Below are 19,700 nucleotides of genomic sequence, written 5' to 3' on the forward strand. Positions count from 1 at the left end.
ACAACAGTTTCAAGAGAGACACGGACATCAGGAAATGAAGGACAGTGCCCCCCGAGGGATAGGAAACAACTGAGATGAGCTCTAGGGCTGCTCCCAAATATTGCCCAGGGTGGGGGTGGGGGGTGCCCAGAGGGAGCCCAGCCCTGCACTGAGAAGCATCAAATAGGTCAAGGAGGGGAGAGTACACAGGGCACAGCACAGAGGGAAGGGCTGCATACACAAGAATCTCTGAAGGTGTGCACGGGGTCCACCTTGAGGCGTCAGTTGGGTGTCCACTAACCAGGACACGTGCATAAGGGAAAGAACCACCTGCAAGCCAGAGGGAATGACCCTCTGAGCTCAAACTGGGTTGGACCTAGTTCCTATTCTCACCAACAAGGTTGCCTCATGATTTATGGGGCATCAGAGTGCTCAGAATACTTTTAGCTCTGTAGCGGGGCTAGACTACCTCTACGCTGGAGCCAGCAAACATTTTCTATGAAGGGCCAGACAGTAAACATTTGGGGCTCTGTGGTTCATATGGTCCCCAGTGCAGCTTTCAACTCTGCTGCTGCAGCAGGAAAGCATCCATAGGTAAGACAAAAATAAGTGAGCATGGTTGTGCTCCCACAGAACTTTATTTGACTTTTATATAATTTTTACAAGTCACGAAATTGCCTTCTTCTATTTTTCAGCCACTTAAAAATGGAAGAACTGTTTTTAGCTTGCAGCCCACTACAAAAACAGGTGGTGGATAAGATGTGGCCCACAGGTCGTGGTTTGCTGACTCCTCCTCTAAAATAAACACTGTTCTGGTTCACCTTACAAAATAATACCCAAATAACTGCAACCCACCCCCCCCAAAAATCTCAAGAATATTTCTAGAAATACAAAAACATCTAGTACCAAAAAAAAGAAAAATTCACACCTGGCTTCCAAATGACTGTTCCCCGGCTAAGGTTAGAAACAAGGTAAGGACGTCTGCTCTCACAATTTCTAGTCAACGTTGTACTGGATATTGTAGCAAATGCAATAGGGCAAGAAAAAGAAATAAAAGGCATCCAGATTGAAATGAAGAAGCAAAACCACAATAATTAAAAGAAAAAGAATGTCAGAGTGGATCCAAAAAACAAGCATCAACTACATGTTGTCTACAAGAGCCCCACTTTAAATATAAAGGCACATATAGATTAAAAGTAAATGGATGGAGAAAGACAAATTGTACTAACACTCATCAAAAGAAAACAGGAGTAGCTATATTAATTTCAGACAGAGCAGACCTCAAAGCAAGTAAAGTTATCTGGGACAAAGAGAATCATTACCTAAATATAAGGTGGTTGATTCCCGGAAGACACAACAATCTTTAATGTGTACATGCCTAAACAACAGAGTATCAAACGACATGGGGCAAAACCCGATAGAACTGCAAGGAGAAATAGATAAATCCATTATTACGGTTGAGATTTAACACCCCTCTATCAGAAATGGACAGATTCAGCAGGCAGGAAAATCAGTAAGGACTAAGTTAAACTCACCATCACTCTCAATCAACTGGCTATAATGGACATCTACAGATTATTTCATCCAACAGAAGCAGAATACATATACTTCTCAAGCTTACATGGAATATTCACCCAGATAAACCACATTCTGGGCCACAAAACATACACTGACAAATGTTTAAAAACAGAAATCATACAATGTCTGCTCTCAAACTACAATGGAATTAAATTAGAAATCAGTAACAGAAAGATAACTGGAAAACACCCAAATATATGGAGATTAAACAACATACTTCTAAATAACACATGATCAAAAAGAAATCTTAAGGTAACTTTAAGAATACTTTGCAGTAAATGAATATGAAAACAAAACTAAATTTGCCAGATATGACAAAAGTAGTACATAGAGTGAAATTTATAGCATTGACTGCATATGTGAGAACAGAAGAGCGGTCTAAGATCAAGAGTCTTTTCCACATTTCAGAAAACTAGAAAAAGACCAAATCAGGGGCGCGTGGGTGGCTCAGTCCGTTAAGCGTCTGCCTTCAGCTCAGGTCATGATCCCGGGGTCCTGGGACCCAGCCCCGCGTTGGGCTCCCTGCTCCACGGGAAGCCTGCTTCTCCTTCTCCTCCCCACTTGTCCTCTCTCTTGCTCACTCTCTCTTAAACAAATAAAATCTTTTTTTAAGAAAGAGCAAATTAAATCCAAAGTAAGCAGAATAATAAGAGAAATCAATGAAATTTAAATAAGAAATCAACAGAGTAAAATCAATGAAACCAGAAAGATAATAAAACCAGTAAGCCTCTAACCAAGCTAACTAAAAAAAAAAAAAGAACACAAATGACTAATCAGAAATGAAAAAAGTGGACACCACTACAGATCTAATTGACATCAAAAGGATAATAAAGAAATATTATGAACAACTTTATGCCCACAGATTTGACTACCTAGACGAAATGGCCCAATTTCTAGAAAGACACAAGCTGTCAACATTCACGCAAGAAGAAACTGACAATCTGAATAGGTCTGTTATCTCTTAAAGAAATTGAATTAACAATAACCTCCCAAAACAGAAAACACCAGGCCCAAATGGATTCACTGGTGAATTCTTTTTTTTCTCTTTAAAGATTTTATTTATTTATTTGACAGAGAGAGACACAGCGAGAGAGGGAACACAAGCAGGGGGAGCGGGAGAGGGAGAAGCAGGCTCCCCGCTGAGCAGGGAGCCCCACACGGGGCTCGATCCCAGGACCCTGGGACCACAACCCGAGCCGCAGGCAGACGCTTAACGACTGAGCCACCCAGGCGCCCCTCACTGGTGAATTCTACCAAACATCGAAGGAAGAAATTGTACCAATTCTCTACGATCTCTTTCAGAGGACAGAAGCAAAGAGGATACCTCCTAAGCCATTTTCTGAGGCCACCACTGTCCTATCCCAAAACTAGACAAAGACATTAAAGAAAAGAAAAACACAGACCAGTAGCACTCATGTTAATAGACACAAAAATCGTCAAAAAATATATTAGCAAATCAAATCCAACGATACATAATACACCACAAGCAGTGAGATTTATCCTAGGTATGTATGCCGGGTCCAACATTCAAATTAATCAATTAATGTAACCCATCATATTCACAGGCCAAAAAGGAAAAATCATATGATCCTATCACTAGATGCAGAAAGAATACTTGACAAAATCCAACATTCATTCGTGATTAAAAACTCACAGTGAACTAGGAATGGAGGAGAGTTTCCTCAACTTGATAAAGAATACCTACAAAATCCCCAGAACTAACATCACACTTGATGGTGTGAAACCTGAAGCTTTCCCACTAAGATCAGGGACAAGGAAAGGACATCCTCTCCCAACACTCCTTTCCAACATTGTCCTGGAAGTTCTAGATGCGATTAGATGAGACAAGACAAGATGAAAAAACAGGTACAAATTGGGAAGAAAGAAAGAAAACTTTGTTTGGAGATGACATGATCACGTAATGGGGAAGATCCAAAAGGACTAACAAAAATCTCCTGAAACTAATAAGCGATTATAGCAAGGTTGCAGGATACAAGGTTAATATACAAAAGGCATTCACTTGACTATAAACCAGCAACCAATGGGTGTAATTTGAAATTAAAAACACAATACCGTTTATATTAGCATCCCTCAAAATGAAGTATTTAGGTCTAATCTAACAAAATATGTACAAGATCTATATGAGGAAAATTGTAAACTGATGAATGGAATCAAAAAAGAACTAAAAGAGGGCGCCTGGGTGGCTCAGTTGGTTAAGCAACTAACTGCCTTCGGCTCAGGTCATGGTCCTGGAGTCCCGGGATCGAGTCCCGCATCGGGCTCCCTGCTGAGCAGGGAGTCTGCTTCTCCCTCTGACCCTCCCCCTTCTCATGCTGTCTCTCTCTCATTCTCTCTCTCAAATAAATAAATAAAATCTTTAAAAAAAAAAAAAAGAACTAAAAGAGAGATATTCCATGGATGTGGATAGAAAGACTCAGTTTGTCAAGACATCAGTTTTCCCCCCACTTTATAGACCTAATGCAACCTCAGTCAAGATCCCAGCAGGTTATTTTGTGGATATTGACAAACGGACTCTAAAATGTATATGGAGAGGCAAAAGACTCAAAATAGCCTACACAATATTGCAGGAGAACAAAAGTAGAACACTGACACTACCTGACCTCAAGAGTTACTCTAAAGCTACAGTAATTAAGACACTGTGGTACGGATGAAAGAACAAACAGATCAATAGAACAGAACGGACTGCCCGGAAATGGACCCACAGAAATATAGTAATGATCTCTGACAAAGCAGCAAAGGTAAAACAATGGAGCAAAGACAGTCTTTTCAACAAACGGTGCTGGAACAACTAGACATTCACATGCAAAAGAACCTTCAACTATATTTTGCTCTGTACCTAAAACTGCTCTAAAAAAAAGAAAAAAGAAAGTCCTATGGACTTTACAAAAAAGCCCTTAACAAATTAGTGAGTTTAGCAAGGTTGCGTGATCCAAGATCAATATACATAAATCAGCTGTACTTTTATACACTGGCGACAATCAGAAGTAGAAATTTTAAAATACCATTAATAAGAGAATAAAAACCATGAAATACTTAGGAATAAATCTGATAAAAAAACGTACAGGACATGCACAGTGTCATACATATGTCAAAACTTATTGAATCATACATTTTAAATATGTGCTATTTATGACATGTCAAGTATATCTCAGTAAAACTGTTTTTAAAAGGAATTAGAAAGAATAACATATCTGTAATACACGAAAACCATGTACAAAAACGGGAACATGAAAAATGTCTATGACACACGTTAAATAAAAAAAAGTAAAAGCTATGGCATTACCTATATCATGATCTCACTGATGTAAAAATATGTGTGTTTACATGTGTGTATGTGTGTAGAAAAAAAGCCCGAGGAAACACAGCTTGGTCTGTTTACGGTTTGAGACTGGAGAACCAATAAGGAGAGCTTTCCCCATTACGCAACCCTGTGTTGTTTGAACCTTCCATAACCAATCATGCACTACTTCTGCAATTTAAAAAAGAGAAGAACGTAAAAAACCAATTAGGCTTAAAAGCCACTGGACAAGATAAACTCGAAGGTAAAAGCCAAATGGATTTATTTTGTAGAAGAAAAAGGTGGGAGCGTTGTGTTTGAAGAAGGAGTCCCATCATGGAGTAAAGGGAGGGAGGCACACACCTCGGATTCGCGCGGCTGTATGAGAATCGGAGCCGTGTGAGTGCCGCCCCCCCCCATGGAGAATCATGACGTCCATGGGCCACCTGGATGGATGACACCATCTATGAGAATCGGAGCCGTGTGAGTGCCGCCCCCCAACCACCATGGAGAATCACAACGTCCATGGGCCACCTGGATGGATGACACCATCTGTCTATATGCCTGAGGACGTGAGGCACAAAATCACCAAGAGTTTTATTATTTATTTATTTAAAGATTTTATGTATTCATCTGAGACACAGAGATACAGAGAGAGAGCATGAGCAGGGGGAGAGGCAGGGGGAGAGGGAGAAGCAGGCTCCCCGCTGAGCCAGGAGCCCGATGCGGGACTCGATCCCAGGACCCCGGGATCATGACCTGAGCTGAAGGCAGATGCTTCACCATCTGAGCCACTCAGGCGCCCCTCACCAAGAGTTTTAAAGGACCAATGGCTTTCCCTATGATCTTCAATGGATGTAAGGAACACTCAAGGCTGCAGTAAATATCTGACAAAGGCCCACACTCTTGGGGGGTTCAGTACCTTGGATAATTTTCTGCTGCTGTTGCCGGATTTCATCAAAACCCAAACCTCTGGTCTCTTCCGGCTCCTCAAAGAGCCAAGGGTTGGGGACTCCTCGCTTAGCCCCTCCAGTCATCAGGCTGGACCTAGGAACAAGATTAAATGCGTTACATAACTCAAAAAATATAGCTCTGCTGCAAATTACTCCCACAAGTGCAGAGGTGGCCAGCCTCACATGCTTTGAAAATTCAATTCAAGCACAATTTACTGCAATCTTAGTTTATGCCAGCATCTGTGCTCAGTGCTGGAAGAGGTACGAGGATGAATGAGGTACAGGCCTGGTCCCCTGGAGACTTACAGCCTGTTAAGGAGACTAGAGCAGCGCATAATACCCTTACTAATCTTCCAAGGTACACTCGAGTCAATAATCATAAATGAGGGTCTTAAATTTCAAAAACATAAGGCCAAACAGAAGTGGCCTTTTTATTAGGACAAAGTCTGTCTCACAAGCCATGTGACACCAAAGGCACATATATTATTTCTCAACAAGATATAATGTTGTGACCACAGATTACGGCACTTAAAAATGACCACAGAATTTCTTATTAAAGGGGGCTGGGTTGCATACAGATAGAAACACATACAGGGTTTCAAATCCAATCTCACAAATATAATGTGGCACTCACAACATAATAAACAAATTCCGAATTATCAGTCTTAATCTTTACTCGCCCCAGTAGCCCACACACCCCTTCTGCACCACACATACTGGCCTCCTTGCTGTCCCAGGAACAGAAAACACACGTTTTCTGCCTTGGTCCATAGGACTTTCATCTCAAGTCTCTCCCTTCCTGTCCCCACCTGCCCATATTCTGTCTAAGCCTCAAGGACTATCTTGTTCACGAAACCATCTCTGGCCATTTCAACCCACAAATGAACAGTCATTCATTTGGGAGTCTGGTTCATGGGATTCATAGAAAATGATGGTGACATAACCATAGTGGCGGTCAAAACAGTGGTTACACATAGCAAGCACACGCAGTTGAGTGCAGCTCCGGACGATGTGCGTGCATTCGTTCACCTCTCCATCACTCTAGCACTTTGCACAGTTCTCGTATTGCCTGGAAATAACTGCTACCCTGTTGTTGAACCTTTTCTGTAGGTAAGCCTCATGTCTACGAGATAGAAGGCAGGAACCAAAAGTCACCCTCGGTTGGACTCTACGCTGCTCCCCAACCCAGAGCAAGCAGCTGTCAACACAGGTTCAAATCCTGGCCCCACCACCTACCAGCAAATCTGGACAGCAAATTCTACCTCCGAGGGCTGCTGGGGAGTAAATAAAATAATCCATTTAACCAACAAACATTTATTCGGTACTTAGTATGTGGTAGGCATTGTTCTCATTCGTGGGAATGAGGAAAAAATGGAATATAGGACAAAGACCAAAATCTCTGTCCTGACAAGGTATGCGTTTTTGTTACAGGTGCTGCTTCTATTCTGGTGGTGGCAGGTGGGCGGGAGACCAGGTGTGAAATGTGTAGAAAGCATTCAATGCAGTTCTTGGAAGATAAGAGACATTCAACAAATGTCAACTAGTCTCATTCTATCACTTAACACACTGCATACACAGGGCACAATACTATACGTTCACTACACTGCATACACTAAGCAAATACTATGCTTTAATAAGTGAGTATACCCCCAAAGGGCTGTATCAACTTCATTTTTAGTCGAGCATTCTGGAACCTACAGAAGAAGATGCTACGTGGGGTGCCTGGGTGGCTCAGTCGTTAGGCATCTGCCTTCGGCTCAGGTCATGATCCCAGGGTCCTGGGATCGAGCCCCGCATCGGGTTCCCTGCTCAGCGGGGAGTCTGCTTCTCCCTCTCCCACTCCCCCTGCTTGTGCTCCCTCTCTTGCTGTATCTCTCTCTGTCAAATAAACAAATAAAATCTTCAAAAAAAAAAAAAAAGAAGAAGAAGAAGAAGATGCTACATTTCGAGAAAGAAACCCTTAGGAGCAAGACTCCTTAGACTAAGATTTTAAACACAGGGCTGCCCTCTCTACTCAAGGGCACGAATGTGCCAAACAGAAGCACAACTTGCTTCCACCTTGTCAAAATGGCAGATGTATTTCTTTAAAGCCTTACTTTACTTCATGGGCCCCAAGGATCTCAGACATCAAGATGCCGGATTTATTCCCTAGAATAATCATACAGCCTCACCTAACTCTGAAGATGGGGGGACGAAAGCATCAGAGAAGGGAAAGGAAGAGCGAGTTGACAAAGCACATTCCTTGACTCTACCACTTCCTGGCAAGCACCGCTCTGGTTCAAAATAGGACTCCTATGCGAGGTTGTGTATGGACCGCTGAAAAAAGCAAGTGCTAAAGACCAGTGCAATGGGGGGCGCCTGGGTGGCTCAGTTGGTTAAGCGTCTGCCTTCGGCTCGGGTCATGATCCCGGGGTCCTGGGATCGAGACCCGCACCGGGTTCCCTGCTCAGCGGGGAGCCTGCTTCTCCCTCTCCCCCTGCCTGCCGCTTCTCCTGCTTGTGCTGTCTCTTTCTCTTTCTCTGTGTCAGATAAATAAATAAAATCTTTAAAAAAATAAAATAAAACACACATTAAAAAAAAAAAAAAGACCAGTGCAATGGGTCAGAGGTACATAGGGTAACCTCAGCAGTGCATCTGTCACCAGCTACGAGCAGATACCCACTCAAATTAGTACACCGCACCTGCGCAGGCAGTCAACATTGTCCCTCCAAAGTTAAAGCTGGACTGTCCCACTGGTGGCTCTTGCCACACCAAGAGCACATTTTTACAAACTACTGAAGGAGAAAATAAAACAGATGTAATAAGACTGATTGAGCAATCTCAAAAACAACAAATGAGAACTACAGCCTTTAATTATATCTACATATATATTTAACACGTATTAGAGAATACGGTACAATGTGGACACAGTTTAATATTAACATCAAACACACATGAGCCAGCAGACATACAGGAAAGATTTCCCGGGGCTGAAGGCAGAGCTATGAAGGCCCTAAGCACTGGAAGAACGGTTTTGGTCTCACTCACATAGTTCAATATAAGAGCAACAGTAAGCTAAGCTGTGATTGGCCAAAGTAGACCAAAGTCAAAGTCCTTCCCGGATGCCTCTCTCCTTGCATGGAAGTTTGAAAAGTTTCGAAGTTTGGCAGTTCAAGGCTGAACTTCATCTATCTCTCCCCTTGGTGTTTATACTTTGTTGATGCCCCAACTCCAGTGGGAAACTCAGCAATGGATATGTCTTTACCTACAAGAGCACGTAAGATCAAAGGCATCAGCGTATGCGGAAGACTTGATTTTCTTTCCGTTAGGTTTTATATTCAAGCTAATATTTGGAATGATGCCTGTTATTACTCAGCACTCTCCTAGCTAAGAAGGAAAACACAAAAGACTTTAAGGACATGATTCCTGCTTTCAAAGAGTTTACCATCAAATTGAAAAGAGAAACTAACCACACACGAATGAATTGTTAACCAGAAGACCACCACAGCTAGCCATTCCAACAACCTCTTCAGCTCTGTTCTTCCCACCCATAAAACAAGCAAACTAAGTAGGTCGATGATGTCCAACCTGCTTTCTGGCCCAACTCTGGAGGAAGTTCCTCATTATGAGTTCCTCATTTATAGGGGAAGACTCACCTTGGGGGGGGTAGCAGCTGTTCTTTATAATCCTGCTGATGACTTTCTATCAGAAATCACTGAATTAGAGGAAGTACTAAATTGCATAAATAAGAGCAGGGAGGGGGGAAAAAAGAACATTTTCCCCACAAAAACCTATTCTCCTCTTCCCCCATTTTCCCAATTTTAATTCAAGAGCCCGACTGACCCACTGGCTCAGGCCCAAAACCTTGGCATCAACTTTTGACTCTTTCTTTCATACACCACAGCATCTACTGCATCAGCAAATCTGTTAAAACATACCTAAGTCTGACCATTTCTTCTCATTCTATTGCTTCTACGCCATATCCCTTCCTGCTTCCTGCTTCTGCTCCCATCCTCCACAATCTACTAGCACCCTCAGCATAAAACGCAACACCTTTACTATAACCTACAAGCCACACTAGCCTCCTTACTGTTTCTAGAACATAGTGAGCACATTCTCATCTCAGGTCCTTTGTACCTGCTGTCCCCCTGAGGTTAAGGCACTCTTCCCACAGATGGCCACGTGGCCTTGCCCCCTCACTTTATTCTCCTCTGCTGAAATATCATCTCCTCAGAGATGTGCCCCGACTACTCTGTCTCTGGGATGCCTGGGTGGCTCAGTCAGTTGTGTCTGACTCTTGATTTCGGCTCAGGTCACGATCTCAGGGTCATGGGATTGAGTCCCGTGTTGGGCTCCGAGCTCAGCAGAGTCTGCTTGAGATTCTCTCTGTCTCCCTCTGCCCCCTCCCCACACACGCACTCTTTCTCTCTCTCTCAAATAAATAAATCTTTAAAAATAAAATAAAATAAAACAGTACCCTTCCCTGTAACTCCTCAGCCTGCCTCCTCCTTATTTTGCCTTATTTTTCTCTATAGCACTTCAACAACCAGCTGTTAGATAGGACGTACTTGTTTATTTTCTGCCTCCCGCACTAGACTAGAAGCTCCGCAGGGTAGGGACTGTCTTGCTCCTCATGATAACCTCAGTGCCTGGCATAACAGGCGCTGAAGAAAAAAACAAAGTTGAGGGAATTAACTTACTCGGCAAAAGCCAGACCTGAATGAATGAAATCAGTCAGCGGAGTCAGGAAATGGTGGTATCGCACCCTCGTGCTGTGTTCTGTGTGATTTCAGAGGCATTTTACAGCCCCGGTTTCATTCGCATCATACACAAGCCTGTGTGTAGGTCAAGGCAGGTATTACTGGCAAGAAAACCAAGGAAAAGTGACGCACGTGACTTTCGGGAGGTGGCGCACTTAGTGGCAGAGCTGAAGGTGAGACCCATCTCCTCACACTCTTCTTTTTTTCTTAAGATTTTGCTTATTTTTTTGAGAGAGAGAGAGGGAGAGCACAAGCAGGGAGGAGGGTCAGAGGCAGAGGGAGAAGCAGACTCCCCACTGAGCAGGGAGCCCGACGTGGGGCTCGATCCCAGGACCCCGGGATCATGACCTGAGCCGAAGGCAGACACTTAACCGACTGAGCCACCCAGGCGCCCCCCTCTTCATGTTCAACCCAAGGCACTGTCTCTCTGCCATCGCAGGGGAGGCTTCGTGACCTGGAGACTGGACCCAGCCCTGCAGAGTGGGTAAGGGTCAGCGGCACCAGGAGGGCGGGGTGGAGGGCATTGCCAGAATGGACACACACACGGATGAGGTCTCTGGGGCAGGGGAGGTGAGCCGCACAGGTGCACGGGACACAAGAGGGCAGGGAGCAACGTGCAAGGCTGGGTCTGACAGCACTCATTCCCGGGCAGGCAGCCGTGGCACACCTGCCTCTGTTCTCGTGCCCTTCATCCTCACTCCTGCAGAACCTTGTCATTTTGGCGCACGAGTTGTTTCCTGTGCTAGAAATCCTCCCGTTCACAGCCAAGTTTCCCTAATGAAGGAACCATGCCCACCGGCCCGGCTTCCGCTGCCGTCCCAGGCTGCCCTGCAGCTCTACAAAACTCTTCCTTCTCACCCGTGGGTCTCCTTACTGCCTGATGTCCCCTGTTGCCACCCCGCCCCTTTGCCGGTCGTTTGTCACCGCTGACCGTAGCCCTTATCCGTGTCCCAGCCACTCCTCTCTTGGCTTCCTCCAGGCTACTCTCGTCCACGGGCGGCCGCTTCCCTGTAATTTGCAGGGACCTCTTCTTCCATCTGCCCCTTAAATAGTCGTGTTCTTTAGCAATTCTCCTCGGATCTCCTCTTCCTGCTGTCTGACCTCTCTCTGGGCAATGCTATCTGTTCCTGTGGCTGGGCTATAAGTACAGGAGCTGGCAGGGACGCCTGGGTGGCTCAGTCGGTGAAGGGTCTGCCTTCAGCTCGGGTCATGATCCCGGGGTCCTGGGATCGAGTCCTGCGTCTGGCTCCCTGCTCAGCGGGAAGCCTATCTCTCCCTCTGCCTGTAGCTCCCCCTGCTTGTTCTCTCTTTCTCTGACAAATAAATAAATAAAATCTTAAAAACAAAAACAAAAAAAGAACAGGATTTAGCAGGTGCTTATGCACTTTTTCTGCCTCAGTACAAATGAAATAGGACACCTTCTCCTGGGTCCTTATGGTGGTGGGTTCTTTTTTTCTTTTTTAATTTTTTTATTGTTACGTTAGTCACCCTATATTACATGGTGGTGGGTTCTTAACTGGGGGATGGGAGAGAGGCATGCTCCCCTCCCTAGCAAGGCAGGATCTGAATCTGAAACCCCACATATCAAAATCCAGGGGAGGCAGGTCCCCTCCCCTCTCTCATCCTGATTGAAAATCACCATGCTGGACACTTACATCTTTACCTCTACCTAGGAAATTTTCCTGAAGGCTCTCTGCATGTTTGGGACCCTCCAACTGGGTATTCCACTGCAAATCCAATATATCCAAAATTACAGCCATTCCTTTCATCCCATAACCTTTCTTCTACATGCACACGCTGTTTTGGTGAGCAGCATCGCTGTATTCCCAAGTCACCCAAACCTTCCTTCCTTGTATGATTTTTGCCTCTCCATCTCATCCCTCCCGACCCCCCCCTCAGGGCCATGCTCAAGTCTGAGCCCTCATTCCACCCCCCACCCCCACCCCGGTACTGCCTTGCCTCAGACCCTAATCACCTCTCCTGCAGAGCACGACCACAACCTTGTGGCTGGTTCTCTTGCTCCCGGTCACCTGCATCCAAATCATCTTGTGCCCTGCGGCCAGAACTCTCTTTCTAAGACAGAGATCTCGCTGCCGGGACATTTCCCTGTCTTAAAACTTTCGCAGCTCCCTAGAAGCCACAGATGATGTTTAACCTCAACAACATGGCCCCAGGGATCTCTGCCACTTTGTCTCCCAACACCCCCTTCCACACCCAACTCTTCCTTCAGCCCGACACACCGCTCACGTGAGGCTTCTCAGACAAAGGCACAAACTTCCACACTCTCATGTTTTTGTATGAGTCTGGAGGGTCCCCACCCCCAACCCTTTGTCCATCTGGCAAAATTCTATTCATCCCCTAAGGCTCAACTCAAATGTCACTTCTCCTGTTTGGTCCTTCCTGATCCCCATCCCCACCCCCCCTTCCCCTGAATCAATCACTCGCTGGCGCTCCCATGGTACTTTGTTCAAAACCTCCAACGTGGCATTTATCAAGCAGGACTGTAGTGAGTTATTTACTTATCTGTCTCCCTTCCTAAATTATGAGCTCTGCAAGGAAAGAGGCCACATGACAGTCATGTTTATATCCCTCTGTAGCCAAAAAAAAAAACAAAACCCAACCCCAAACCCCCAAAAAACCAGTGCATTGGAATATGCCAGAGAATAAGCATTCAGTACATGTTTATGCAACAGAACCAGGAAAACCACTGAGCTTTTTAGGCAAGAGAGAGGCAAAATGAGAGGAGTATTTTAACATCTTCATCTTGAGAGATTAAAAAAAAAGGGATGGGGGCAAACAAAACATAATCAACGGTTACGTGCTTCCGAGACACCAGCAGCAGAGACTGATACTGTTCGAGCAGATGGAGAGGGTATCACCTGAAAGAGAATTCTTTCATTAAAACACCTTACAGCTCAACCCTACTTCTGGAATGAGACAGAAAGAGTGCTTCTCCTCTAGAAAGGAAGTTAAGGAAGGGAAATGCTAAACATTACGCTCCGGAGGCTAGGGGAGATTGGAGATGTTTGTTTGTTTGTTTAATATATCAATTAATTTTCCTCCTTATTATTTCAGGATGGAACTTATCTAACGAATAGAACTTCTGAAATGAACGCCACATTAGTAAATGGGTTGGATAGCTGTCCTATAAAGATTGTATACCAAAAGGCTTCACAGCTGCTTCTAAAGATATAAAAATATTTCATTTTTCATCCCCCAAAGCAAATGATGAACGTTAAATTATGATGATACTACCTGGGGGTGGGGGACGGTGCTGGTAACCCATGTTTTTCTGCTGATAAATGTGGCTGAAGCTTGTTGGGAGCTCACAGGGAAGGGCGTTCTCATCAACCAAACACAGAATTGAAAGAGCAGTGAATTCCAAGAGGTAGTTTTCCTTCGCCGTTCTTAGTATCTCAAAAAGTTGTCAAAGTGACTATATAAAATGTTTGTTTTGTCTAAAAAAGTACCAGCATTTGCGTATTCACAGACCACAGGGTGGTGCTCAGATAGGACTGCAGAAGGTATTCCTAGGGTGTCGGTGAACTGAATTGAGTCTGCGAAGCTCTGCCATTAGACTTGTCTGAAAAGATGAGAAAATGCTACCGCGGTATGCAAAGGGTACTTCCTTTCTCCGAACTTCTTTTTTGGCAGTTTCTTTCCATGAATATAAAGATGCACAGGGGCTCAAATTTCAATCAGAAATAGATTCTTTGACATAAATTCTTGGGAGGCAAAATCTGGCAACAATATGTGGCCTGGATTACATTGAGGAGAGGCCGCAGGCAGGGAGGTGGGCCAGGAGGCTGGTGTAAGTCAGGCGGAAAGTGAAGGGGGTCTGGATGAGGGAAATGACAAGAGGGAACACAGCAAGAGACGGACAATTCCCACAGTGAATCACAGGAGAACTCCCAAGTGTTGGTGAATAAACTGGAGACAGGGTATAAAGATTTTCAAACATGGGGGACTTGGGGAGTGACACAACCTAGCCGAAGGGGAATTTTTTATTTCCTTCTAGACTTTTCTCAAACTTCAAATAGTTCCTAAGAGCGACCCCAAAGTAAAACTGCTCCTGCTACTATCTTGCAGCCCTATTTGCTAGATGGCTAGCCTCTCTAGGTCCAGGACTCTGCCCTGATCTTTTTCTGCCTCCCATCCACCTGTCCAGCCATCCTTCCTACTAGTACTTACTGAGCGCCTTCTACGTGCCAGGCTCTAATCTCAGGGCTTGGAGGTGAACAAGATAGACAAATATCTGACCCAATGGAGCAGACACTCTGGGGACCATAAGTGGCCTCACACTGTGATTTTTGCAAATACTCAACTATTGTTTTTGTGAAGTTGAACACATCATCTTTGAGTATGAGTATGAGGCCAGAACAGATAAGAACTCAAACAAGGAAAATATCCTCTTACATAATCACCCAAGGAGATTCTTGCCATGGCATCTTTAAAATCTACTGCAGTCAAATATATTTCTAGTTCTAAACCAATCCCACTTTCTCCTTCCTCACTGCCGACCACATTGCCAAAAACAAGTTTTAACGTTAAGTTACAAACTTGACAAGACAGTTCAGTGGAGGCTGGAAAGGGTCACGGCAAGTTTTGACCTCCAAACCATAGTTCAGAAATCCCAGTGTGCTTTTCCAAAGAGTCATCCGAGGAGCCCCAAATCAAGAAAATAAAACCGAAAGCTACAGGTCGTTACCCTAAGTGTTTGATTGTCAGGCTTCCTGAAGAGTAGAGGAGGGGGACGCAGGGGTGGTATATAAAACAGAAGAATTCTAAGTGAGATGAATTAGCTGTTCTGCCAAATTTACAGTGACTGAGAGCCATCTGCTGGTTGGTGGTTACAATTCAACTACAAAATGCTCAGCGGACGCCCCAATTGCCATTATACTTCTAAATAGCTCCTTCCTTGAGTACACAAAGCACTCCTGAAAACATGTTTGGGAACAGAATAAGCCAAAGTCAACAATATGCTTATATATTGGGGGGAGGGCTTCAATAACAATGGCCCTACATCTCCCACCCAGTTCTTCACGACCAAGGACACTCGAACAATATATCCAATGGGCGCCCAACTGAGGTTAACAATTTGCATTTAAGCATTCGGCATGACCAATGATCTCCATCTTTGTCTCGACTCTACGATTTCCACCCCCTTATTTGCTTCCGTTCTCACTCATCTTATAAAATAAATATAAAATTCAGTAAAATATTCACTTAATTGTGTTCCACGACAAAGATGCAAGTGTAATAAAACGAAATTTTTAGCTGGCAGAAGGACGACCAACAGTGGTAGAAATTTGTACTTGTCAGCTGATGTACAAAAATCCAAACCTGGCATTAAAAGACAATCTGAGGGTATCAGTGAATAATGTGTACACATCCAAGATGTGCCAAAGCCACGAACCACCTGCATGGTTATCATTTCCATCTCGACAATCTTGTTTTGAATTATATCAATTCATCTAGCTCCCAACTAAAAACTCAAATTCTCGAGATGGGCACCCACACTTGTAACTGTGCTTTTCACTTTCCCTTTGGGGACAGGGCCCAGGAACCTCTAAGCGCCCTGAGGTGATCTCTGCAGCCAGCTGGACTCCGATATACACACTGGTGCGGGCGTGATCAGTCTAGAAAGAGGAGGGCTCGAGAAAGCACTCAAGTAAGGGAAAATATGCAAATTCTACCGACTCTACATGGCTATGTCAAATCTCCTATCTTACACGGACTTCTCAACTTCCTCTGCCTCACCGGGCTCTCTCCTTGTTCTTATCTTCTAGACCATGTATGGCCCACAGCACACGACTCAGCACTTACATAACCACTCTCATGTACCATCATTCTCTAATCGGTGCAGGACAGAAAGGGCTCTCCAAAGGGCATGCCATTCTTGGATTCCCCTCTGCTAAGAGCTGTGACAGCACGTGTTTAGCACCGTTTACAAAGCACTTCACAGAAGCATAAACATATGCCTTCACCTACGTTTATCTCATCTGGACTTCACAATATTTTGTAGAGTTGTGGTGATGATCTGCATTTTTACAAAAAATGATGGAGTCAAAATCGACACCCAGGTTTCGTAATACCGGACCCTTCGTTCCCACCACTGAATTACAAGTGCAGAGTTTGCAGTACATGGCTTGAACGTATGGAGGGAACGCTGTGTGTTACGTACAAGGATCGGGAAGAAAGACGAAGTACTGGAAGCCAGTGAGAAACGAACCAATGAGGGTCCCTACAAGGGAACCATGGAAGGAGACCAAAATCAAGAGAGGGGGCCCAAGAGACAAAGCCTACAGCAAAGGACAGGGAGACCTGAGCTCTTTTCTTTCACTCCCACATATTCACCTCGGGTACGATGGCTTCTCTGAGGATCAGTCTCCCCATCTGCAAACCAGCACTCCTCTCTCCTCTCCTACCCCCAAAGACTATTATGAGGCTCAAATACTATCTGAAAGTGCTTTTTAAAAAACCAGAAAATTGGGGCGCCTGGGTGGCTCAGTCGGTTAAGAGTCTGCCTTCGGCTCAGGTCACGATCCCGGGGTCCTGGGATCGAGCCCCACATCGGGCTCCTCGCTCAGCAGGAAGCCTGCTTCTCCCTCTCCCACTCCCCCTGCTTGTGTTCCCTCTCTCGCTGTCTCTCTCTCTGTCAAATAAATAAATAAAATCTAAAGAAAAAAAACAGAAAATTTTTTTTTCGGTTTCTCACACATTTTCACCTATATAAAGCCTAAGGTGGAAAGTATTAAATAGGCCTTTTTTTTTTTTTTTAAATCAACATAAGTAACTTATGATACAGTGCATGTAGGTGATTTTTGGGTTCTTCTCCCTGCTTCTTTATACACTAGAATTTTCTTTTTCAGTTTCCACGTGGTTTTTAGGATTTAAAATTACTACACGCGGGGTAGGGAATCCTTTTATCTTCCCATCAAAAGTCACAAATATGTCAGAGGTTAGGGATGCAATTCAAAACAAGATACCATTTTTCACCCACCAGATCAACAACACCCAATCGGTTCTGTAACAGGACTGCCCCATATGGCGCTGGGGGGACTGGGAGGCACTGGGGCTTTCAGGAACAGACTTGGCAGTGCCTGTGGAACTTGGATACCCATCCCTTCGTTCTAGTCACCCACTTTGGGGACCATGTCCTACAGAAATAGAAGCCACGTTCACCACAGATCCTGACTGCTGCATTTACTTGTCATGGCAAAAAGCTAAACAACGCAGTATCCATCAAATGGCAAGTGGTTGGATGAATTACTGCGTATTTATATTGTGGAATAATGCATCCATTGAAAGGAATTTGTTAGATCTACTGATTTGGAGCACTGTCCAAATTTAAATGGAAAAAGTAAATTACAGAGAAATATGTACAGGACAACTCTGTTTTCATAAAAAAAAAAAAAACAAGAAAGGAAAACGCTGTAAATATATTTGCAATTATCTGTATAAACACAGATAAACATGGGGAAGGAAACCGTCCAAACAGTTAACACTAGTTACTTCAGGATAATGGCACTGGAGAGAAAGAAAGGGAGAGAATTAATTTTTGGCTACACCTCAGTATGGTTTGACTTGTTATAATGAGCCTGTATCGTGTTGATAATTTGTTTCAAATCCAATTAAGGACGAGTCATTTCCTTGGGGAAGGAGATCAAGGGAAGGGAAGATATTAGGAGAATAAAGACCCACAACATTCAGTGAAGCTAATAGAAAGTGGTATTAAATGCATGCCTCTGCTTTTAAAATTAAGTGTAGGAAACAAACACTAAAATCAAGAAATGCCAGAATCACAGTTTTTCCCCCCCGGGGGGAAAGAGCAATGGAGGGGCACTTGGGTGGCTCAGTCGTTAAGCGTCTGCCTTTGGCTTAGGTCATGATCCCGGGGTCCTGGGTTCGAGCCCTGCATCGGGCTCCCTGCTCAGCTGGAAGCCTGCTTCTCCCTCTCCCACTCCCCCTACTTGTGTTCCTTCTCTCGCTGTCTCTCTCTCTCTGTCAAATAAATAAAATCTTTTTTTAAAAAGATTTATTTATTTTGAGAGAGTGAGAATGAGAGAGAGAGAGAGAGAGCACATGAGAGGGGGGAGGGCCAGAGGGAGAAGCAGGTTCCTCGCTGAGCAGGGAGCCCAATGCGGGACTCGATCCTGGGACTCCAGGATCATGACCTGAGCCGAAGGCAGTTGCCTAACCAACTGAGCCACCCAGGCGCCCCAAATAAATAAAATCTTTACAAAAAAAAAAAAAAAAAAAAAAAAGAAAATAAGAGAAAAAACTAAAGGTGAGGAAGGGAGACAAAGGAGAGAGAGAGAGAAGCAAGAACAGGCAGAAAGGCTGGGCAGGGCTCTACAGTCACAAAGGGGAAGTTTTCTTTTTTTTTTTTAAGATTTTATTTATTTATTCATGAGAGACAGAGAGAGAGAGAGAGAGAGAGAGAAGCAGAGGGAGAAGCAGGCTCCCCGCTGAGCAGGGAGCCCGATGCGGGACTCGATCCCAGGACCCCGGGACCATGACCTGAGCCAAAGGCAGACGCTTAACCATCTGAGCCAGGAAGTTTTCCAATGACAAACAGGGTTGCAGTTAACAGAGGAAGGGAAGGAGGAGGAAGATGAAGACAGAACACAAGGGGGACATGGCTCCTTTTCTGAAGGTGGGCAGCACAAGCAAGCTGAGCACTGCCCCCTCACTTTCAAGGGAGAAAAATCCTGACTTCTCAAAATCTACACACGGGGAAGGCCTGAGCAAAGTTGTCCTCTAGTTCTGCAGACTCACATCTCCATCTTGTGGTCTGTTGAGGACACAGCTCTTGTGTGTGTGTGTATGTATCCATAGGTATGTATGTAAGAGTATATATGTATGTACACTCCCAGATAAGCATATATGGTTATATGTATATATACTTACAAGTGTTTCTAAACTTACAGTGTATGTATTATTACACTCACTATATATTACATTATACATATAAGTATATACACATATTCAAGTATACATATATATACGTATATACAAATTTGTCTGCATGTGTAACATATAAAATGTATGTATGTATACATGTACTTACATACATATTTTTAAGTTCAAGTAGAACATAAAAACAGAAAAGTCGGTGTTGGAGCAAGATGGCGGAGGAGTAGGAGACCT

The 19,700-nt window shown here is 44.2% G+C and overlaps 1 protein-coding gene across 2 annotated transcripts in view; it reads right to left on the reverse strand.

The window, feature by feature from the left end:
- The window catches only part of STX8 (syntaxin 8), a 253,870-nt gene that overhangs the window by 194,080 nt on the left and 40,090 nt on the right, over nucleotides 1-19,700 (reverse strand). For both annotated transcript variants that reach the window (XM_025864053.2, XM_073881707.1), the window contains exon 5: nucleotides 5,778-5,902. In XM_025864053.2, the coding sequence (XP_025719838.1) occupies nucleotides 5,778-5,902 (125 nt within the window). The remainder of the gene's footprint in view (nucleotides 1-5,777; nucleotides 5,903-19,700) is intronic.

This window comes from Callorhinus ursinus, unplaced genomic scaffold (genome assembly GCF_003265705.2).
Source record: "Callorhinus ursinus isolate GAN/ISIS: 27379988/994484 unplaced genomic scaffold, GSC_fseal_2.0 scaffold43, whole genome shotgun sequence".
NCBI classification, from domain to species: domain Eukaryota; kingdom Metazoa; phylum Chordata; class Mammalia; order Carnivora; family Otariidae; genus Callorhinus; species Callorhinus ursinus.